Raw genomic sequence first — 24,823 nt, forward strand, 5'->3', positions numbered from 1 at the left:
GAGCAGGTAATTTCTTTCAAATCAGGGTTCACTACAGATTTCCAAATAAGAAGTCATTGACTGTCACAGAATAAAAGCAAAGTAAATCCTAAAATAAAGGTAATATGACAATGATAACAAATCTACCCTGGTATATGTGCAAAGATGAACAGTTTACAACTAGCTTATCAATAAATTGATAATGGCATTGCAAATGTTGGGACACTATTTTTAGCAGCCAATTCTTACTTTGATTTACAAATTATGTTTCTAGTATTAGTTGTTGATTTAGGAAAGTTTTTCACAAAGAAAACGTGTGTGGTGTTATTGAAAACTTTATGAAGGACTTCAAGTCACTTGGTGAAAAGTTTAAAAGTGAGTCCCCCTCATCTGTTTTTCTCATTAGCTTAATTAAAAGGACATCACTCAAACATCAGAGATTGACAACCAATGGTCAGATTCATAGTATTGTGCCTGCCAAGAAGTTCCACGTGCCCACAGCACAAAGCAGCCTTTTGTACTGTCAACCTTTGACCTGTCCATTGTATTACCCTCTCTCCTCATTCGGATCCTGTTTCAAAGCTCTGCTACTGCTTTCCCCTTTACTTTTTGATTATTTCTGTCCCCGAAATCAAATGCTAATACCAAGACGGCGGGAGGAAACGGAAACAAGACCAAGTGGGGTGCACCCAATAGGGCCACCCTGCCACCCACCCCATCCCCATCCAACTCTCAAGCACTGTTGAAGTCAACTCCATTAGGAAAACCGCTTCCCAAGTCAGCGCCTGTGGAGCTCTCCAAACCGCCAATCAACAGAACTCCTCGGCCGGCCGGCGCCCTGGGGGTCTCTGGCCCCAGTCACAGACCCTAGAGGAGAGGGTAGGAACACTGCTACCTGGAGTTCTCCAACCCTGCCAGTCCTCCAACCATCGACTTCCCGAGACGGGAGATGTGCAGGCTGAACCCCCAACTACAGCCTCACCTTCTTCCTCCAGGGGGTTCATGCAGGGGAAGTAGCCGGCCAGCGCCTCGAAGGAGGCGGAGAGGCTGCTCCGGCTCTGCGAGCGCTGCATGGAGCGCCCCGCGGCGCCGGCGCCCCCCAAGCCCTGCCGGCCCATCTTGGACGAAGACCCGCTCTTCCCGCGGTATAAGATACGAGGCGTCTTGGCGGTTGGGGCGCGGAGACCGCAGCGCTTCGAGGGCCGCGATGGTGCCGCGGGACCCCGGGGAACTGGCCCCTGCCTCCCTGAGCCGGTCCGGACCAGACGTGGCTTTCTTGGCTGCCGGGGGTCTCCACTTTTTGGGGGGGCGGGGGGAGGCGGGTAAAAGGAGGGGGTCCAGGCGGTGGCGAGCGGGACGCGGTTGCTCGCTGGGAAAGTCCGAGGTCTCGCCGGGAGGGAGCTGAGGTTCCCGGAGGCTGTGGCTGCGACTCAGTCTTGGCGCCCTCCCCTCTCCGGGAGATGCTGCTGATGCTGAGGTCCCCGCCAATCAGCAGCCGGAGGGGGAGGCGGCGGCACCTCGGAGGGCTGGCGGCTCGGCGCGCCCCTCGCGTTCGGGACAACTACGACCCCCACGAGCTCCAGCTGTTTCCGCTTCTCTCCCCCGGCCCCGACCCGCATGATGAACGCCAGAGGAAGGTCGTTAAGTAGATGTAATAGGTTAGGCATCGCAGATGGGTATAATCTCAAATTTCTGGTAGCAACTTTCCCTCTCCTCGGTCTCGCTTAAAATTTATTAACGCTCCTCAAGCATAGGCAGGGCATACCGAAATTTTCTCCAAATCATAAAACAAAGGCTCCCCAATTTTCAACAGGTTCCATAAAAGCCTACAATTAGCTTTCTCTTTTACCTTCTTTCTTTATTAAAAAGATAAAAAGTCAACAGAAGGTAAAAAAGGTTTTTAAAAAAGTCAAAAGCCTGAAAAAGAATCAACACTAAAAATGGACTGTGATCTTTATCAATTTTGCTTTAATTTTAGGAATTTTTAATGCCCCCCCCCAATTAATCTGCTACCTATTGTTGCTAAGAATGACAATGAGCACTGTTAAGCTTTCAAAGGTAACATCCTCTTAACATAAATCTGGAAGCAACACAGACATACCGGAAACAACAGTGTGTAAGTGAAAGAACATCCCATTCTGCAAATCGCAGATCTCTATTCTAGAACATAAACCAACTGTAATTCCATTTTAGGAGAAGGCAAAAGACTGTCCTACTTTTTGTAACCTTAGACAAGCCCGTTGACCTCTCAGTTCCCCATCTAGGCAGCTGGGAAGTCAGGGAACAATGATTCCAGACCTAACCATGTCACAGCTTGATTGCTGTCTGTGTGTTTCAGGGGATTTCAAAAGTGATTGTAAAATGTAAATTATGCAATCTAAAATGGTTCTTTCATACCATAAGTATTTCCTGATTACTACATATGTACAAGTTCTTTGCTTGATATACTGGGAAATACAAACACTCATTCAATTAATAGTAATTGAGCTCCTAGTGATGTCAGGTACCTTGTAAATACTTAGGGCATATAGTGATCCAAGCAGATAGAAATCCTTGCTCTCATAGAGCTTATAATCGAGTATGGGGGAAAGACACAAAAATCAGTAAATTATATAGTGTTTAATGGGGGATAAGTGAAAATGGCAAAAAAAATAAGGGGTATAGGACAGTCTGCAATTCAAAAAATAGCTGTCAGGGTGGATATCATTGACAAAGTGACATTCTGAATAGAGGTATAAAGAAGCTGAGAAAGTAAGCCATTTGGATATGTGAGGGAGAGGGTTAGTTTGAGGCAGAGAGAGCCTCCAGGACAAGCACCCTAAGATATGATGTCCTCATGTGTCCACAGAATAGCAAAGAGGCGAGGGTGGCTGGAGTGGAGTGAGCAGGAAGGAATGGAGGTCAGAAAGATGAGACAGAGAAAGGACAGATTACACAGGGGTATGGGAACAACTTTGGCTATAGCACATCACAATTTAGAGAGTACAAAACAATGCACTTATATAATAACCCTCTCAAATCTTTCTAAAAATTAGGAAGCTTCCAGGACAATTAAGAGTGCTATCACATAATAACAACCTTTTGTTGCTTACACTTAGGATCAGGCTTCCCTGGTGGCTCAGATGGTAAAGAATCTGCCTGCAATGTGGGAGACCTGGGTTCGATCCCTGGGTTGGGAAGATCCCCTGGAGGAGGGCATGGCAACCCACTCCAGCATTCTTGCCTGGAGAATCCCCGTGGACAGAGGAACCTGGCGATCTACAGCCCATGGGGTCGCAGAGTCAGACACAACTGAGCGACTAAGCACAGCACACAGACAGGATTAGCCAGGTTTCTTGCTTCTGTTTTTCTGACAGACTTTTTTTGTCCTTCCTGCTACTCTCTTAGTTCAATTTCCTATTCATTATTCACCTTCCTAAAATACCAGCGTTTCAACAGAACACTGATAAAACTAGGAACTCTATGAGTATTTTCTCACACCATATTGCTTTTATTCAGAGATAGAAATGTTTTTAATAAATGAAATTTTCATTAGAAGAATAAAGAGAGTCATAGCATTTTGGAAACTGAAAGGACTATTGAAAGTCATCTAATGTATTTTTTAAGACCGTGGGTCACAAATTTTTGGTGAATCACAAAAATAACTTATTATTAGAATGAGCCACATTCTAAAAAATAAAATCAGAGTGCAGTGACTAATACAAACTAGTTATTGTAACAACGGCAGTATTAGGTCATGAATATGTGTGCATTTTTGTGTGTTTGTGTGTTTACATGTGTGTACTAAGTTGTGATCAAGAGAAAAGTTTCAAGGAAGAGGTACTAAGTAGGAAAATCCTAGGAAAATAAATTGGCCAAGGGTGGAAAAGCTTTATTTTGGTATCCAAGACATCAAAATGAGAGTTGAAAGTCATTTAGGAAGGGGGTTATCTTGGGTTCCTACCAGTGACACCATGGTGATAGGAAATCTAAGACCTGGATCAGTGGTCATACCCGAGTTGCTTGGGTCCTGCCTTCTCTACGTTAATAACCTGGCTTTATGCTCCAAGATGCTGAAGCTGAAGCTCCAATACTTAGGCCATCTGATGCAAAGAGCTGACTCATTGGAAAAGACCATAATGCTAGGAAAGATAGAAGGTAGGAGGAGAAGGGGACCACAGAGGAAGAGATGGCTGGATGGTATCACCAACTCAATGGACATGAGTTTGAGCAAACTCTGGAAGATAGTGAAGGACAGGAAAGCCTGGTGTAACAGTCCATGGGGTTGCAAAGAGTCAGACAGGACTGAGTGACTGAACAATGAATGCGCCAAGAAGAGTTTAGTCTGGAATAGCCCAGATGCATCTGTTTCTTCAAGAGCATCACTTCTCTCTTGAAGAGTCAGAACAAAGTTGTCCTGGGAAGCTTTTTGATCATTTTCCCTATAGTTGGGATTAGAGAGCTATAAATAAGTGATAGAAAATGGCACAAGGAGAAACAGGAAGTAGAAAGAAGAAAACCACCTTATTTCAGGGAAGCAAGCATCAAGGAGAAAGAAGATCATTGGCACACAAGTATCAGAGAGACAAGCAATAATCGCCAGGGACCTCTAGTCTTGAATGATAACATGTGGAATACATGGAACTTACTGAGAAAATGTATAATTCCTCTGTTTTGGTCCTACACTTAAATGTTTTTGTATATAATAAATATTATATAAATAATATTTCTGGTTTATATGTTTTTAAAAGTTGATTTATTATTCCTTATCCCATTCTGATAATATGTACTACCAACCCCAAAGGAATTTTAAATTTACATAAAAAATAAACTACTGATGAAAGATTGGAAATATCATTTCCTCCATACCAGAAAGGACATTCAAATGGCTTTGGATGTAGTTTTCAAATGATGGGCTACTACATTGTTTCATTATGTAAAACTAAACCTAATTTCAGAATCATTATAATCTAGTATTCAAATTATTTATACTCTACGTATAACTTTCTTACTCAGAGAAACTCTCTTAATCAGAGAAAAAGTGAGTCACAAATTTATATACTAATTACTTTCTAAAAGCAAATTCTGGCCTTGAAAACAATACCACCATTATATATGAAAATTATATTTCTAAAGAAAAGATATATAGATTGATATAGCTTGCATGTAATATCATGGCATTCTATTTGATGAATATGAAACATCACACCAATTATGCCACTTAATTCTTACATTAATCCTGAGTGTCATCATTATTTCTTCTTTATAGATGAGTTAATGCTCAATAATATTGAGGTTCAATGCCCTGTATACTACATCACAGGTGTCTTACATATACTTAAACACAGATGAAACATGCAAAACAGAGATGATAGGTACAATACAAACTATGTAGTAAATTATTTGGTTCAAAATAAATAGTGAAAAAATATATTTAAAGTTATAATGTTTCTTCTAACTATATACTAATATTAAAACCACATTTGCCCTTTTAATCAAAACATATTACTATTACATAGCCATATAAACCCTGAATATTCATTGAAAGAACAGTTGCTGAAACTGGAGCACCAATACTTTGGTCATCTGATGCAGAGTCAACTCAAAGGAAAAGATGCCAATGCTCGTAAAGACTGAAGGCAAAAAAGAGGGCAGCAGAGAATGAGATGGTTGTATAGTATCACCAACTCAATGGACATGAATTTGAGCAAACTCCAGGAGATAGTGGAGGACAGAGGACCCTGGTGTGCTACATTGCATGGGGTTGCAAAGAGTTGGACACCACTTAGCTACGAAGACAACGACAACAACAACAACAACAACATATGTATTTCCACTCAATTCTAATGGGACCAGAAAGTTACATGTCATTTATTTTATATATTTATTATTATATTGATTGCCGGGAGAAATATCAATAACCTCAGATATGCAGATGACACCACCCTTATGGCAGAAAGTGAAGAGGAACTAAAAAGCCTCTTGATGAAAGTGAAAGAGGAGAGTGAAAAAGTTGGCTTAAAGCTCAACATTCAGAAAACTAAGATCATGGCATCTGGTCCCATCATCATGGTAAATAGGTGGGGAAACACTGGAAACTGTGTCAGACTTTATTTTTTTGGGCTCCAAAATCACTGCAGATGGTGATTGCAGCCATGAAATTAAAAAACGCTTACTCCTTGGAAGGAAACTTATGACCAACCTAGATAGCATATTAAAAAGCAGAGACATTACAAAGGTCCGTCTAGTCAAGGCGATGGTTTTTCCAGTGGTAATGTACGGATGTGAGAGTTGGACTGTGAAGAAAGCTGAGCACTTAAAAATGGATGCTTTTGAACTGTGGTGTTGAAGAAGACTCTTGAGAGTCCCTTGGACTACAAGGAGATCCAACCAGTCCATCCTAAAGGACATCAGTCCTGGGTGTTCATTGGAAGGACTGATGCTGAAGCTGAAACTCCAATACTTTGGCCATCTCATGCGAAGAGTTGACTCATTGGAAAAGACCCTGATGCTAGGAGGGATTGGGGGCAGGAGGAGAAGGGGACGACAGAGGATGAGATGGCTGGATGGCATCACCGACTCGATGGGCATGGGTTTGAGTAAACTCTGGGAGTTGGTGATGGACAGGGAAGCCTGGCATGCTGCAATTCATGGGGTCGCAAATAGTCGGACACAACTGAGTGACTGAACTGAACTGAACATTTTTATATATATCATTTTTTATAATAGTTTCTCCAAAAAAAATCACCAAAATTTTAAAGAGTGTTAAATTAGCTTACTACTGAAATAGAAGCTTGGTCACTGAAGTGAATGCATAAAGAGGTTATTATGTGAAGTAGTTACATAGTGTCTAGACCATGGATTAGTTCAACTGGGAACATAGTTGTGCAGTTGGCAGACTTGCTCTTTTCTACACTATAAATGATGTAGGCAATGATGATGAGAATGCAAACTACTAATAAAGGACAGGAAAGAAGAAGTAAGTCATTCTGGAAAGTAGGGGAAAAACAAGTACTAAGGCCCAGAAGTGCACATGCTAAAAAGACATCTAAATAGAACTCTTATTGCTACTCCATCACTATTTGGTGTATTCAGTCATCCCAGAAACGGCTGGTTGTTAAAAGAGATAGGAATTGCTCAGGATAGGTATAAAGCCACATTGCAGACTGAACTAACCTTTTTCTTCTTGCTATACCTTTGCTCTTGATAATATAGGAATTCATCTCTACCTCAGTCTTCACAATAGATTTCAATTACCTTTGCCACTTTGGACCATTCCTCTCTATTACAGCAAATAATCCTATACTAAATAGGAATATTTGTGGATACATTTTGGTTTGTTTTATTAAAAACCATCTCTCAAAATATTTGCAAACAATGTGACTGACAAGGGATTAATCTCCAAAATATACAAACAGCTCATGCAGCTCCAATATCAAGAAAACAAACAATCCAATCAAAAATTAGGCAGAAGATCTAAATAGACATTTCTCCAAAGAAGACATACAGATGGCCAAAAAGCACATGAAAAGATGTTCAACGTCACTCAGTGTTAGAGAAGTGCAAATCAAAACTACAATGAGGTATCACCTCATACGGGTCAGGATGCTGCTGCTATTTCAGTTGTGCCCGACTCTGTGTGACCCTATGGACAGCAGCCCACCAGGCCCCTCTGTCCACAGATTCTCTAGGCAAGAATACTGGAGTGGGTTGCCATTTCCTTCTCCAACCAGTCAGAATGGCCATCATCAAAAAGTCTACAAACAACAAATGCTGGAGAGGGTGTGGAGAAAAGGGAACCCAACGACACTATTGATGAGAATGCCAATCAGTGCAGCCACTATGGAGAATAGTATAGAGTTCCTTAAAAAACTAACATATGAACCAGCAATCCTACTCTTGGGCATATATTTGGAGGAGACCATAATTCAAAAAGATAACGTGCACCCCAATGTCTACTGCAGCACTGTTTACAATATCTAAGACATGGAAACAGCTTAAATGTCCACTGACAGAGGAATGGACAGTAGTATATACATACAATGGAATAATACTCAGACATAAAAGAATGAAATAATGCCCCTTGAAGCAACATGGATAAACCTGGAAATCAACATACTGAGTGAATTAAGTCAAAGAGAGCAAGACAATATCATAGAATATCACTTATGTGTGAAATCTAAAAAATTGTATAAATGAACTTATTAACAAAACAGAAACAGGCTCATAGACTTAGAAAACAAACAGTATTATCAAAGAGGAAAGGAAGAGGGAATTTCCCAAAATTAGGAGTTTGGAATTAACATAGACACACTACTATATATAAAATAGATAACCAACAAGGACCTACTCTACAGCACAGGGAACTCTACTCAGTACTATGTAATAACCTAGATGGGACAAGAATCTGAAAAAGAATAGATACAGGGCACTATATCTGAATCACTTTGCTGTACGCCTGAAACTAATACAACACTGTAAATCAACTACATTCCAATATAAAATGAAAATTAAATTAAAAAACCCCAGTTCTCAGAGTCCATACATATATGTGTGTGTGTGCATACAGTCCTTTAAGAGAGTGGTTATGGCAAGGATGGCTTCCAAGGTTGAGAAACTTCCTATGCCAGTATTCTCTTCATTATTCCAACCAATGCTCTGGCTCTGTGATAAATTTAAACAGTCTTCATAGTAACATTCTCAAACATTTGAGAGAAAAGAAGAAATATTTCTTATAAACCTTGAGATTCTAGATGAACATCATTTAGCTACTTCTTATATCATTATGAGATCAACAGCATCAAGATTTTGTAAGTATAAACATTCTGCACAAATACACAGCAAGATTTAAGAATTTTATGTACATTTCAGGTCCAATGCCAATAACCATACAATATTTATAAACTGTGTGCATTTACACTGCTTTATTCATTTTTTATTCATTCACTATTCACTTACTCATTACTCATTTATTTCTTAACCACAGTGTGATGAGAATAATATTAGGTATGCATGGAAAATAGAGGGATTCTCTTAATTAAGTCTAATTCCTATTCATGTTTCTTCTTTTTCTTTATTGGCTAAAGCTTCACTTATTTATTTCAACATACATAAGAGAAAAGGCTTCTGATTACCATTCAGTTTAACCGAATTGTACATTGATTGTACATCAGCGGTTATACACTGTTTAAACTGTTGATACCATGCTGACATAAAAATGGAAAATGGAACATCTTTCACAGAAATTTGGCTTAACTGTCTGGTTGACTTTTTAAATAGGCATTTTGTTTTTCATTACATATTAAGGCATAAAATCTATAACAAAGTTACTTAAAGTTGTTAAAAATCAAAGGCAGTAAAGAAGATGAAGAGTCTCTTAAAGTATTAAAATTGCAAGATTTTAAATAGTATATTGCAAGAAAAAGAAAAGCCCGTGAAAAACATTCATGGTATACAGATTCAGGTCAAACATCACCTAGATTGTGCATAAGTGAATTGCTGCCTGAAGGAAGTTCTATTCAGAGCTCTAGGACATTAGGTAAACAGTTCAGACTGTGTGCAAAGTGGCCAACGTGGGAACCAAACTAAGCAACTCATCACCAGCTGACTCCCATTTAAGGCACTCAGTGTTACAGACACCTTGAAAGTAACAGTTCGTCTGTCTTGTTGATATGAAATTTCATAATAGGAAGTAACAATATAGATGAAACATGTTTTGCTCCTAAAATCCAATTCAAAATGGTTCTATCTAATATGCTTTAGTTATACTCCCAAAATAAGGTAAGAAGCTCAGATCTAACAAGACAGAGGCCTCAGGAAGAGATAAATTTGTGGTGTCATACAGAAATTATCTGAGATACAAGTAATTATAAAGAGGCAAATCAGTATGTGTTCCAGTTACAGGAATATTCTGTGATTCCTTGACCACTGCTTTATAACTTGGATTCTTCTGCTTGGCAACTCTTTCTGTAACTCAACCTAATGGAGTACTGTTTCAGATCTCAGCCTCCTTTCCCATACTTGACACCAAACTGAGAAAAGACTTCCAGAGAGGACCCAAAAGTCTCGATTAACAGCCTAAACAACACTAAATATGCATATATACACACACACACATGGGGCTCCCCAGGTGGCGCCAGTTGTAAAGAACCCAACTGCCAATGCAGGAGAAGTAAGAGATGTGGGTTTGATCCCTGGGTCGGGAAGATCACCTGGAGGAGGGCATGGCAACCCACTCCAGTATTCTTGCCTAGAGAATCCCATGGACTGAGGCACCCAGCAGGCTATGGTCCGTAGGGTCACAAAGAGCTGGACACCACTGAAGCTACTTAGCATGCACGCATGCATATATACACATATATATTTAAATTGGCAACATCATTCAAAAAGCCTTTCCAAAAATGTTTATTTGTAGTCTAGCCACCATTTATCAACATTTGAACATAGAAAAAGTGGTGTAGAATTTTTGAGTTCCTTTATTTTCTGTTCTGCGTTACTTTTTCTGTGTGATTATCTGTCATTTGATCTAACATCTAGAAAAAAGGCATTGCTTCATAATTCACTGTTATAAACTATTAATTTCATTTCAAGTAACACTATTTCACACTACTTCACACTACGAAGGCAGGATTTTATGGATTCTCTGGATGAAGCAAAAAAACAAACTTTATGTCTTAATAAATCTTGTACTGTATCTGAATAAACACCAAATGATACATTTTCAAGGACAGTGATCTTAAAAAATGTAATTATTACATATTTTATCACAATTCAAGGTAACTGCAATTTTAAACACATACAACATTTTTGGTACTATTTCTACTTTCATTTATTAAAAACGATTCATTTTTGTACTCAATTTCAGATTATAGGTTAAGATGAGCTGACAAAGGGTACGTTTTCTGGTTTCTATAACCACTTAGATGGTGCTTGTCAATAGAACTCCAGTACTGGGAAGTAAATGGAAAGTCACAGCATGAATGAACAGCCCTTTGTCAACATTGTAAGACACAGTCTGCTCCTGTACCTTGCAGAACCAGAGCTCCAATCACCCCCTTACTCTTAGGCCTGTGGCCCATCTGCATCCAAAGTCTTATCCCAGCTTTACTCTCAACCTCTCTCATTATTACTCTGACCCTGTGACTACCCCAGGCTTACCACACTGTGTCTCCTTTGCTTACACCTCCCTGCAGATGAACTTCTGACATAAATGACAGGATAGTAATGTCCCCCTATAAAATGAAGGTCCTTTTGGTCTCCATACATTACAGTACTCCTTTTGATACAAGGTCTCATGAGAGCGAAAGATCATAGTTTTTTTCCATAGCGGAGTATGTTGAGAAAAATGTAAAACAACATTGGAGACTAAACAGCTCTATGAGAATCTATTATCAACATATATTTCTCACTATAATGATCAGAATAATTATAAGAGAAATTCTCTAAATTATGTTTTCTGTAATGTTCTGAGTGTGCACCAGTTTAAGAAATTAATGACAATGAAACAATTGCTGATGGTCTGTCAAAACTACTATAAGAATCTCTATAAAAACTTTTCCTGTAAATGTCTTATTTGTACTGGCCTCCATTCATTGTTTGTGTTCCATTTGTGGACTACTGCTTAGAATTTTAATAAGTTTCAAGTTAAACACTTATTAGAACTCATTCTTTCAGTCATTTTAGAGGGAGCCAGCCCCTACATACTCCTTGAGTTTACTAACATCATCTAGTATAAAAGAAAATAATTGGTTCCAATTTTTAAGGGACAATTCAAGAAACAGAATAATTACTTTAGTTTACTGAAAACTCCATATGCAGTTCCAAATGCTCAGCTTCCGAACATTTTTCCCATGGTGTAGTTTTCCCCAAGTTTTCCATATTATGTTTGTCTAATGCATAATACTTTTCTTTCATACAGTGACTTTCTCTCAAGTATTGTTTTCCAAAATCTATACATTCATGTCTAAAACATATCTAAGTAACTTGGCACTGCTAGTCCCCATTTCACGTGTGCTAAAGCATAAGGAAGACAAAGCTTATAAATCCATTAGTGATAGGATCTGGTGAAGCCTGGGCAGTTCAACTATAGGTTTAAAACTTTTTTTACATTTCTGCACATGAATAATTGTTCACAAAAATATATGTCAAGGGTTAATGAGTATGTTCCTATTAAAAGATATATTTGAAAAGGTTTAACAAAGACAACTGATTGTTAGCCTAGGAGAACTAATTGACCACTCAACCATTCAATATTAAACAGTATTAAACAAATATCTATTGACTGCCACCACATGCATGTACAGTGCTAAGCATTTAAAAGTAGTAAACAGTATCATTTACTAACCATTGATTAAAGCTACTCATTTCACTCATTTATTATTTTTCAACTGATAAATATAGAAAAGCTAAGGGAACTGGTCAAGTAATGCTATGCAATTAAAAATAAAGACTAACATCATACATTAGCATGTATCTGGAACATGTGTATGCAGCTCAAAAGCTTTTAACATATGAGCACCAAAGCAAAACAAAGACAGCTTAAGTGCTCCTGTTTTGACTATAGTAATGCTACACTTTCAAGATCATAAGACATTAATTTTAAAAATTACTACCACATTCTAAAATACAAGTTTGGAAAAGCACAGTATTCAATAAGAACACAGCTTCCCTGGTGGCTCAGATGATAAAGAATCTGCCTGCAATGTGGGAGACCTGGGTTCGATGCCTGGGTTGGGAAGATCCCCAGGAGGAGGGCATGGCAACCCACTCCAGTGTTCTTGCCTGGAGAATCCCACGGACAGAGGAGCCTGGCGGGCTACAGTCCATGGGGTCGCGAAGAGTCAGACATGACTGAGCAGCAAAGCATAGCACACAGCACAAGAACACAGAACCAAAGGGGAAATCTGAGAATAAATTACTTTGGTTATTACACACACACATGTGCATTAAACTGTGGAGGCACAAATGACTCAGAAAGAATAAACTAACAAAAATATAAGGAATCAAAAATAAATCTAAGAGCAGCATTCTACCACTCTTCTGGTCTGAAAGCATTATCTTCTCTTGAATTCCATTATATTCTTAGAGTTTTACTCTCATATTCCTGGCATCTCCTCATCAACCCTCATGGTTAACTTCATCTTTTCTATCAAATTTCTACCTTTAACATCTTTAACACATCCTGGGCCACCTTCTCTCATTATACTTGCTTCTTTTCTTATCATCCCTCTCTAAATAAATTGACATCATCAGCCAAATGGTTGCTCAAACCAGAAATTTGGACATCCTGTTTTATTCCTTACTTTCCCATACTGTATGTCTCTATCATCCAGTCATCACCAAATTCTATTGATTCTATCTTTAAAATAGATCTCATATCCACCCATTTCTCTAATCCTATTGCAAGCCATTTTCACTCTTACCATCCAGATATTATTCATAAAGCAGCCAGGATTATATTTTAAAAATTATGTTGGGTCACGTCACTACCCTTCTAAAAATACATCATTGTCTTTCCACTGCAATTACATAAAACACAAACATATAGCCTGACCTCCCTCTAAGATTCTATTAACTTCTTCATATCAAATGGTTTTATTTATTACCCAGTAAGACATCCATGTGGTGTCTGGTTTCTGTTATTTACCCCAAAAATCACTGAGTATCTTTCCCTATAGTGATTTTTCTTGTTTTGTTATAGTGATATCCACTACAGAAAGTATTCTGCAATTTAAAATAGACCTTTTCCTTCTTGCTTCTTATACTTCAGTTTAAAGGGAGCTATCAAAAGGTTAGTCAGTTCCTACCAAACATTTCCCCAGGTCTCATGAAATGCACTGTGTCTCTGGCCAGGAATTCTTCACAGCTATATCTCAGCTTGGTGATTATTTAACATAACAACTCATTGGGAGAGGATTTTGAAATTTGCACCTGCCTCCCTGAAGAACCTGTGACTCATTTATGCAGTGAATTGCTTTACTGATGAGAAAGTACCCCAGTCTTATGACAAAAAACAGTGGCAGTAGGCTCAGAACTTCAGGACCATGATATAGGCCATGAAATATTGCATATTAATAGTTAACATTTCATAATTTAATAATATATTATTTGATCCCATCTACATAGCTATTAGGAATTCGTTAGAATGAATTTTAACATTACAAATTTTTTAATTTCACCTCTCTTGTCCCCTCCAATAAAACTTGCCAGTCCCTCTGCGGTAGCTCCACAGTGGGATGAAGCGGGTGGTTATCCCCAAGGGAAAGATGGTTTGGTCTAGCACTAACGGCCATGCAGGCCAAGCTCTCAAAACTCTGCAAGGTAGAGTTGTCATCCCTTCTTTTAGGCGCTTGGCAGACATTTCAAGTCTCATGTTAAAACAAAGTCTGATTTTTATTCTGAAACTACAATTAAGTATCTCTTTAAGAAATGTGTAACTTTAGGCAAGTCATTGAATCTCTCTGTCCCTTAATTTCTTTCCTAAAAAGAGGTTAGATAATGTCTATATACTTTTATGTACTTCTTCACACTGTTTAATACAGATGGTCACAGAGCCCCCACCTCCAGCTTTAATAATTTGAAACTTCACTGCTTTGTTCCATGGAGCACTGAGTCTCCACCCTCCTTCCCCCTTTGCAGTCTACATCCACTCCTTACTCAGGAAACATGAAAGCACAGTGGTTAATGGTGTGAACTCTGGAATTAGACAGGCTTGGGTATATACCCTAGCTCTTTCAGTTCCTAGCTGTATGACCACGGAGAATCACTTAAACTCTCTATGCTTCAGTTTTCTCATCTGTAAATGAGATACAATAATAATGTCCTTGTAGGTTGTTGTGAGAATCATCTCAATTAACAGTGAGCATGGAGCAGAGGATGGGATGGTTAGATAGTCATATGTCTGTGACTCCACAGACATGAATTTGAGCACACTCCGGAAAACACTGAAGGACAGGGAGGGCTGGCGTGCTGCAGTCCATGGGGTTACAAAGAGTTGGACACAACTTAGCGACTGAACGACAATAACAACGAAGTTCATAAATTCCAAATCATTATCTCTGTATTTCTGCTCTTCCAATTAAGGCTTCTATTCCTGAAGCATTGCAACCTTCAGGCTGGTTTTAAGATTAAAAGGAACTGGTGAAATATATTTGCCTTTCAGAGATATTTTCATTTTCAAACAAATGCTTAACTAATTGGTGAAACTTCAGGCAGTGCTATAAGTGATTTTTAAAACTACCTAGGCAAACCCAGGAAAGAACTGGTATGTTTTCTCACAGATAAACAAGCCTCTCCTGAGATTTTTCTCTGGGCACAGTTCTCTTGAGTACCAGCTTTGTTACAGCTTTTTTCTTCCCCCTAAAAACTAACAAAGGTCAAATAATTTTTTAAAAAACATCAGGTATTCTAGAAGCGTTCTACCAGTGGAGGTTGAGGCTTGTTTTTCAGACAGGCACTTGTATGTTAAAGATCTATCTGTGCATATATTTCTTAATATATTCAAATTTCACAGATACTACCTAAGAAATTTACCACCAACCTCTGTGACACACTCCTCTGAGGCAGAGGGAGAATGCCACACAGAAATATAACACATTAACCTAACAGCATTATGTCAGACAAGACGGGGTTTTGATTCAACCAAGCCTGACAAAGCAGTCATCTCAAGGTGATTCATTCCACTTTCAGGATATAAGTGTATCATGTAGTTTGCATTACCACATGACTATGATGTGAACATCACAAAGATTATTAAAGTGTCACAAGCATTTACAGAAATTCAGAATTTCTCCCTAACATTGTATACCTTCAGAGACGGGTCCACAATACGGAACACTGTATGGTACATTTATTTATATTTTAATATAAGTCCATATGTGAAAACTGCTCAGATTTTATTTTATTGAAGTGGCCAGATGGATTCAAGATAAATTTATGTCCCCAAGTGATTTTGCTATGTTTTATCCAGCATTTTCACGTGGGTGGAGTGAAAGGCAGAGGGTCTTACGCATCAACTACTCCTGCTGTACTGACAATGGAAGAACCTCAAAGATGTGGGAAGTGGCAATTCAAAAGATTCAAACTATTGGTTTTGCGTCTTCCCTTACTCAATGAGCAGCAGTGATAACTATTCTCTATTATAAATCACCAAAGCAAAAAGGCCAAGTCTGAACTGAATGCTTCAGAAGTAGTTCCTAACAGATGAAGTCTTTCAATCATTTATTTCATGTAATTAAAAGTATAGCTCCTAGTTGCATGAAAAAAACTTGTACAACTTGTATTGAAAATTCAATTGATACTGCATGGTCAAAAGTTGCTCTCTTAACTTAGAACCCATCTGATCATTTAAAGAGGTTTCTGCCTTTGGGTCACAATATATTTAAAAGACATGATAACAGTTTAAGAAATTTACTATTTAAAAGCTCTCTCACACACCTTTTCTAATATAATTGTTTTGAATATAATAACAGATATACATTACATAATGACATTTTGTGCTATTAAAACTGTGTAAACTTCCATTCCCAAAATTAATTTGTTTCTGGCAAAAGAACTGGATAATAATATGGTGTGTTACTAACACAATTTTTTTTTAATAGTTTCTAGACCTGATAAATAATTTTGTATTAGGGGACTAGGAAGGATGACAGTTAATTTTAAGATCTGAAAATATCTTCAGAAGGTTCTTGTATAATTTCTGTCTGCAAGTACAACTTGACATGAGGCACTCAATTATTTTATTGCTGTTGTTCAGTTGCTTAAGTTGTGTCTGACTCTTTGCGACCCCATGGACTGCAGCATACCAGGCTTCCCTGTCCTTCACCAACTCGGGAGCGTGCTCAAACTCTTGTTCACTGAGTCAGTGATGCCATCCATCTCACCCTCTGCTGCCCCCTTCTCCTGCCCTCAGTCTTTCCCAGCATCATGGTCTTTTCTAACGAGTTGGCTCTTTGCATCAGTTGATTGGAGCTTCAGCATCAGCCCTTCCAATGAATATTCAGTACTGATCTCCTTTAGGATGGACTGGTTTGATCTCCTTGCTTGTTCAAGGGATTCTCAAGAGTCTTCTCCAGACCACAGTTCAAAAGCATCAGTTCTTTGGCACTCAGCCTTTTTTACAGTCCAACTCTCACATCCGTACATGACTACTGGAAAAACCATAGCTTTGACTATACAGACCTTTGTCAGCAAAGTGATGTCTCTGCTTTTTAATACACTGTCTAGGTTTGTCACAGTTTTTCTTCCAAGGAGCAAGCATCTTTTTATTTCACTACATTAATTATATTTCTAAATATTTGAAAAGATGCTTCCCAATCTCCTGTACCTCCAGGGTCATGGAAGTCTTAGAGACACTATCCCTTACATTTCATACCAACCTTGGTCCTAGTAAATTGAAGAAAAAGTATTGTGATTCATATCTCTTATACATAATAGCACTACACAGGTGTTACAGCTGAACTGTGTTCCCGAAAAATTCATATGTTGACATCCTGCCCCTAGTAGGTCAGCATGTAATTGCATTTGGAGATAAGGTCTTTAGAGAGGTGATTACATTAAAATGAGGCTGTAATGAAGTGGTCAAATCCAACATGATTGGTGTTCTTATAAGAAGAAATTTGGACACACTGACACAGGGATGTGTGTGCACTGAGAAAGGACCATGTGAATAGGCGGCAAGAGGGTGCTCTCTACAAGTCAAGAAGAAAGTACTTCCAGTCTTCAGAACTATGAGAAAATAAAAGCCTGTTGTTTAAGTCATGTCATCTGTAGTATTTTATTATGGCAGTCCTACCAAAGTAGTATAAAATCCCTTGAGATAAATTAAGTGCCCTATAATCTTTAGCTTTACAGTGTTTTCAAAAGCTTTCGTTTGTTTTCTAAAAAGTTAAGTTTTACTTAACATTATTTAGATCTAAAATTTTTAAACACTTTGTACAATTTTGATGTCCCAATGAGCTAGGTCTCTTTGTATCTTAAAAGTTTAACTGTATAGTGAATTTCCATAAATCAAATGGTTATTTTCTAATTACTCCTGCTGTTTTAACAATTGGTGTTTTACACCAAGGGTGTATATTTTGCTCAGTTTACACAAAAGTAAATTATTTACACAGTCTCAGAAAAAACACACTTGCCAAAAAACTCCCACACTCATCACTACAATTTTTATATACATAAGAATTTTAAGTTTCTTGAGGGCAGAAACTGTACTTTATTGATAATGTTATTTGAATTCCTACCACAACAATCAAGGCCCAGCTCACTGATTTGCTTCTAAGAACATTATTTTATTTACATAAATTCTGATAAAGGAGCTGTTCATTACCAACAGACAAACGCTAATTCTTATTTTGTTATGCTAAAGAAAAGGGTTAAAATTAAAACTGCTAATACCAGCTCCTGTGGTGAATGTGAATGAATCATCTGACTACTATTACTGTGGATGTGGCTCTTAAAATTGATTTTTCTTCATTAGCATTCCAAATCATTACTTACAAATTACATTTTTTTAATATTTAAAAAGCTCTACCAAATGCAATTATAACTTATTCAATCCACCAAAGTAAATGGATGCCCTGAACACATCTTTTACTAGGAAGCAAATCTAAAATGAACATATGTTTCCTACTCTCATCATCTGAGGTATTCAGTACTAGAAGCCAAGCAAATTTTTTAAGCACTGAATACGTTAAAAACTAACTGTGTCATTTTCTACCTAGTTAATTAAATATAATAGAAATGTAAAATCTTGAATTTCTACAATGTCTTAATTCAATATCATCACTTACACCTGTGATGTTGAATTCTTTATACCCCTCAGTTGTTCACTTGCTTTCACAGCCATCTTTCTCTGAGACATCATTAATGACATATATCAAATTGAAGTGAGTTAAAGTTTATTTTGAGACTATTTTGAAAATTTTGTGATAGTTCTAAAAGAATACAGAAACCCTGAGTGTTATTACTAAATTAGGGTTGGGATGCACTGATCTATCCATCTGTTTTGAAATTCTCATAAATTTAAGAATATATTTATGATTCTAAATCTATAGCATGAATATATCCATATCTATATATATGGGCAAAGTAACTATATCTAATTATGTTCTTGAAATCATTTCAAAAATCATTCTTATGCTAGGATTAAAACTTTGTTTCAGTGCACACTGGCTAAGACAAATCAACTATTAATGCTGGTACCAACTCAGATTTAAAAGCAGATACAGTAAGCATTTCTTCTTTTCAGCTTTGTGTCCCCATGCCCTGGCCCCAGCCGTTCTTACTTGTGTCTGGATCTTTCACAACCCATTCATTGGCATTCCTGCTTCCAGTCCCTCTCTTTTAATCCATTCTGAACATTTTTGCCAGGCTGATTTTCCTAGAATAGATTTATTACCAAGTATCTTATTAAGAAAAATAACAAACTAACCCTCCGTGAGTTGACAGGACAAAATCTATTCTACCAATCTTGAAGTTCAGGGCTTCCAACCAAAAGAATGTTCTAATTTTACTCTCATTTTCCAGATGCATACAGTTTATCAAACTTTGCTACTCTATTTACTGAGCCCCCAGCACACCTCTGCTTCTCATTTCTTATTTTCTTTCCTGTGGGACTGATGGTAGTGTGTGGAATTCGTCTGCTTATCCAAAGCTTCCTGTATGCTGTGCCAGAGCTAAGTGCTCCTCTGACTGTTCCTTAATCTCAGACATGGAAGCTACTGGATTCCTTATTCCCTTAGCCTCTAGACGCTCAGCATCATGACAGAACTTCTAGTCCAACTCTGAATGTTGCCGTCTCCAGGTAATTTCTCCTGTCATGCCTCTCCCCGCTTTCTTTTGCCAAGTGGGTCCCAGGTCACTTCCCTCTTTGAGCACTCTTTGGACTGTGAGTCAGGGTGCTCAGCAAGAGGATCCAGCTCTTCAGCATCTCCAGCACCAGCCAGTTCAAGCCTCTTTCCTCCAGGTTCCAGCAGCCTTGGAAAGTCAGAGCCTGTTAAAGCCACTACTGTGTGCTGCTCAGAAGGCCCTCCCGCCTCTCTCCCGCCAACCCTTCAGGATTCAGTTTTATTCCACCAGCTCTCTGAAACCCCTGGGCTATACTAATGCCTTCCTACTCTGAAGTCCCTTTATCTCATTCACTCTTTGGGTGCTTATCACAGTCTACCTGCATTATTATTGAATTTTTCTTTTTCAACCGCCTACTGCATATCTTTACTTGAAAGTTCTAGAGATATAAACCCATCAGAACATCCCCCAACACCTCTCCTCTGTCCAACTTGCTAATTCTGTGTTCCCTCTCTTAGCTGGTGACAGGACCATTCATTCACTCAGTCCCTCAGGCAGAAAAGTGGGATCAACTTTGACTTCTCCCTTTTCTTCACACCCCCATCCATCTCCAGTCAATCATCAAGTCCTATTTCAGACCTAAATATCTATAATATGAAGCAGATTCTTCTTCATCCCAAGCTTGCAGTATCACATGCTCTCACTTCTGTTACATAAAAGACTCCTAGTTTGTTGTTCTGGACTTGCTCAGTGGTAAAAGAGTCTGCCCGCCAGTTCAGGAGCCACAGGAGATGTGAGTTCAACCCCTGGGTCAGGAAGATCCCCTGGAGAAGGAACTGGCTACCAGCTCCAGTATTCTTGCCTGGAGAATCCCATGGACAGAGGAGCGTGGCAGGCTACAGTCCCTGGGGTCACAAAGAGTCGGACACGACTGAGCATGCATGTACACAATTCATTGTTCTCTCTTCACTCTAAGTACTTTTCAATCTATTTTTTATGAAGCCAGATGAGCTTGTTTAAACAGCAAGTTAGTCCATGTCAATGCTCAGCTGAGAAACTTCTCAGTGCTTTCCCTTCCCTCGGCCTGCATGGCACCCCTGCTGTCCTTCGTTATCTCGCTTCTTCCTGCCCCTCACTCCCAGCTCCAGCAGTACTGGACTGTGTGAGCTGCCCCGCACACTCCAGGCCACCTCTTACCTCACCCGTGCATGTGAAGGTGGGATGCCTAAAATGTTTTCCTCCCACCTTTTCTCTTTACCTAGACATTTTCTATTTATATGTTCAGGTATGTCCCAGGGAACAAGTTCTAATTCTCAGAGGAAGCAAATGTACCTCTGAGATTTCACAGTATCTGGAATCTATCTCTGCTACACAGTTAAAAGCAATAATTGTGTTCATTCACTCATTCAAGTACTCATTGAATACCTATGATGGGTCAGACATTTTTTTGTACTATGTAATAGGTATTCAATAAATGATTTTTGCTAATGAATGAGTGAATTTGCCCAGCTGAACTTTAAGAGGAACACTGTTATGTTTTATGTATTTGAATTTATTTCCACTTACCCTCATGTCCTTACTCTATGTCTATCATACTATTTTATATATAGCAATAGCTTAAGAAACACTTTTTAAGATTTATTTTTACATTCAGTCTTAACATAAAGATGTTTTTGAGAAAAAATTATCGATTACAAAACACCATGAAGATTTTGAAAAAGTATGTAATCATACAAGTATAAATAATACACAATAATATTTGTGAAATATTAACTGCTCACAATTTTGGTAAACTATGGAAAATTTTTGCATAAAGCCTGCTTGCTCCAAAATGTGAATTTTGGAACCACAGTATCTGAAGATTACAGGGGAATCATATGCAACAAATAAATACAAAGGTGAAATACTGGAGCATTTTGATAATATTTGAAAAAAGAAAGCTCTTAAAATATTGCTATCTGTTATAGGAATTTAATCTAAGCAGTCTGGAAAATACTGTAGCTATTGAAAAAGACAATTTAAACACCCTCACAGGCTTTAGGCTCTATGCCTATACTACCTAGTGGTTAAGAGTCTAGATTTGAGGGGTTCTAGAGTCTTCCAGATTTTACCCCATCATATTCATAATGAAAAAAAATCATCCAGATGAAAGATCGGGAGAAAATTTTTGTAATATCTTATACTAAAAATAGAATTAATGTCAGAAACTCTTGAAAACCAAAATGGTAAAGATTGTAACCCCAACCAAAAAAAGAGTATGAGTCAGAAACAGTTCGCATAAGAGCAAACAAGGAGACTGATGTGCATGGAGATTTTCAGACTCATCAGTTATGAGAGAAAAGCAAGTTAACACAACAATGAGAAATCACTCATTGCTGATATCACTAAGGCTAGTCATCACTCACACTAATATCAGAAGTACTTGTATTAGCATATTAAAAATCAGGAAGTAATGCCAATTGTTGGCATGAATGTTGGGATATAGAGACTTTTATTCACTACTGTTTGGAAAGTAGACTAGGGCAGGAGATCTGGTGAAAAAGCTGGCAGAACCTGGCCAAATTAATTAAACACACACTGAATAATTTGATAAATCTAGTTCTGGGTATATATAGATATATGTAAAAGAAATTCTCACCCAGGCTCATAATGAGACATATATGAGGATATTCATCTCATGTTATTTGTGGTGGCAGGAGCTGGAGTCTATCTGGATGCCCAGCATTGGAAGAACAGAGAGGAAAAATGTGGTAAATGCATACCATGAAGTACTACACAGCAATTAGAAACGTAGGAAAAAATGTACACACAGGTGCTCTGAAAACCATAATGCTCAATGAGAAAAGTAAAGAGGGAATGCAAATTTAAAATGCACAAACACATATATGTGTCTATAAAACAATAAAGCACATTGTATAAGAGCACATACACTGAAGGTACACATTAAAATAACCATTCTAACAGATGGAGGAAGGAAAATAGGGATTAAAGGGCATTCAGTAAAGAGAGAGAGAGAGAGAGGAGAGAGAAAGTCTTCTCTCAGTGTGGACGTGTGACCCTTCTCCACCCTGTTTCTCAGTGTTTCCTTGTGTTGCCTCCTTTCGACTTGTCCACAGGATGAGAACAGCTTACGTGCCTTTATAGCCAGGTCTTAATCCACATGATGATTGGTGCCATGTGAGTGTCTCATTCCTGCTTAGTACCTGGTACTATGCTTGCACACAGTAGGTACTCAAGGAATATTTGTTGAAGGAATGAATGAATGCATAATTTTATATTGGCCGACCCATGCTATAATAACAGAAAGAAAGCCAAAAGCTGAACTTACGATCTTGAAAAACATTTTCACATAGATCTTTCCAGTGTTAAATTCCACGCTTCATGTCAAGAAAAGTTCTTAGATTTCATTGAGGTGAAGTGGATAGAGCAGCAGTTTTATTTTCAATGATACTCACATGTGGCACTGGCTGAACCACTTTCATATTAGGTAATACATTTAAAATGGAGAGAATAAAGATTTTTATCTTCACCTTTTTTTTTATTGTCAGCAAGGTAAAGAGATACTACTGTTCAAGTGGCAAGAAATGCCTTTCTCTTTTAAAATTTAAAGCAAGCATGTTATAATTTTCCTATCAAAACAGGATTTTTATGTTCTTTTATATTGGAATTTCTCAGTGAGTTTTCCTTGAGCCTGTAATATAACATTACAACCTGATTCAGAATCACATTTGACCTACAAGTATGTATACAATGTATTTCACTTAGAACCAAATAATGTACTGCCAAAGAGATATTATAAAGGACAGAACAAATGACTCTATCCTTTCAGTGTAGGTATTGTTGATCCTTGATTTTTCCACCAGAATTCATAAATGCCCATTCACCACTACCTGCAATTGAAGGAAGTCTTATCTATGAATAAACTTTCCAAATAATCTTTTAACTGCTTCAATATCCTAGCTTCTCTTTTACAGTAAAACTGTACTTTTTTTGGCTCATACATATTATAGCGAAATTTTTCATTAGGCTTAATTCTTCTGGGAACAAACATTTTTCTAGGATAACTACTTTTCTTGGGAAATGAACACATTTTCCATTTCTAAGATGTAAGATAATTTACTTAAATAGAAGTCTCTCATAGGGCTATGCTGATCAGCTCTAAAGTAACAAGACTGCAATGCACCATTTGATTGCTTATAAACTGATTAAAAAGAGTCAAATATTGTAGGTTAAATACTAATTAATGAAAGATAATTTGTACTTAGATAATAGTTTGTTTGGAACTCCTAAAGCGTCTAAATAATCTCTTTTGGCTTTTAAGTCATGTGTTAACTTTCATGTGCTTCCTTCCAAATCTCTCTATAGTGTGGTCTTAAACTCAATTCTTTCTTGGAAAAGCACAGAACTCATTCTGGTATGCATAGTGCCTCACTTTACTAGATCAGCTCTTTACTGATCTGAAAGTCAGGGTCCTGAGATAGATATATGGGATTCCCAGGTGGCTCAGTGGTAAAGAATCCACCTGCCAATGCAGGAGATGTGGGTTCGATTCCTGGGTTGGAAAGATCCCCTGGAGGAGGGCATAGCAACCCACTCCAGTATTCTTGCCTGGAAAATCCCATGGACAGAAGAGTCTGTCTTAAGCTGGCAAGGAATAGCAGCATAGAGTGGCAAAGAGTCAGACACAACTCTGCAACTGAGCAGCACACATGAGACTTATATACATGAAATAGGTAACTAGAAAAGGACTTATTTCACCACAAAAAATATATTTTAGGTAGAGTGTGCTGATTCATAATAATGAAAATTTACAAACAGGTATATTCTGTGCAGAGGCCTAGTCATTGCAAAGGCAGAAGCCAAGTCTTACAAAAGTAAGACTTGAAATGTTAGGATTGATTGCCACTGTCTTGAGAAGGCCACCACAAGTCCTACAGGAATACAGACTATATTTCACTTTACAGATTAATTTTTTTAGTATCAAATAATGAAAATTAGATCCTGCTAAAAGAGAGACTCCAAAAAAAGCAGAATGTTTCAGGTAACAAACTCTTTGTCTACTCTGGTTTTTAGAAGTGATAGT

At 38.1% G+C, this 24,823-nt stretch overlaps 1 protein-coding gene across 50 annotated transcripts in view; it reads right to left on the minus strand.

Moving 5' to 3' along the window:
- RIMS2 (regulating synaptic membrane exocytosis 2) overlaps positions 1-24,823 on the minus strand; it is a 586,561-nt gene that overhangs the window by 26,677 nt on the left and 535,061 nt on the right. The window contains exon 1 of one of the 50 annotated variants that reach the window (XM_020885933.2): positions 962-1,459. The exons of the other annotated variants lie outside the window; for them this stretch is intronic. Coding sequence (XP_020741592.1) covers positions 962-1,097 — 136 coding nt within the window. The 5' untranslated portion in view covers positions 1,098-1,459. Of the gene's footprint in view, positions 1-961; positions 1,460-24,823 lie in introns of those variants that run through there. 50 annotated transcript variants of the gene reach the window in all.

Source organism: Odocoileus virginianus, chromosome 15 (assembly GCF_023699985.2).
Source record: "Odocoileus virginianus isolate 20LAN1187 ecotype Illinois chromosome 15, Ovbor_1.2, whole genome shotgun sequence".
In the NCBI taxonomy this organism is placed as follows: Eukaryota; Metazoa; Chordata; class Mammalia; order Artiodactyla; family Cervidae; genus Odocoileus; species Odocoileus virginianus.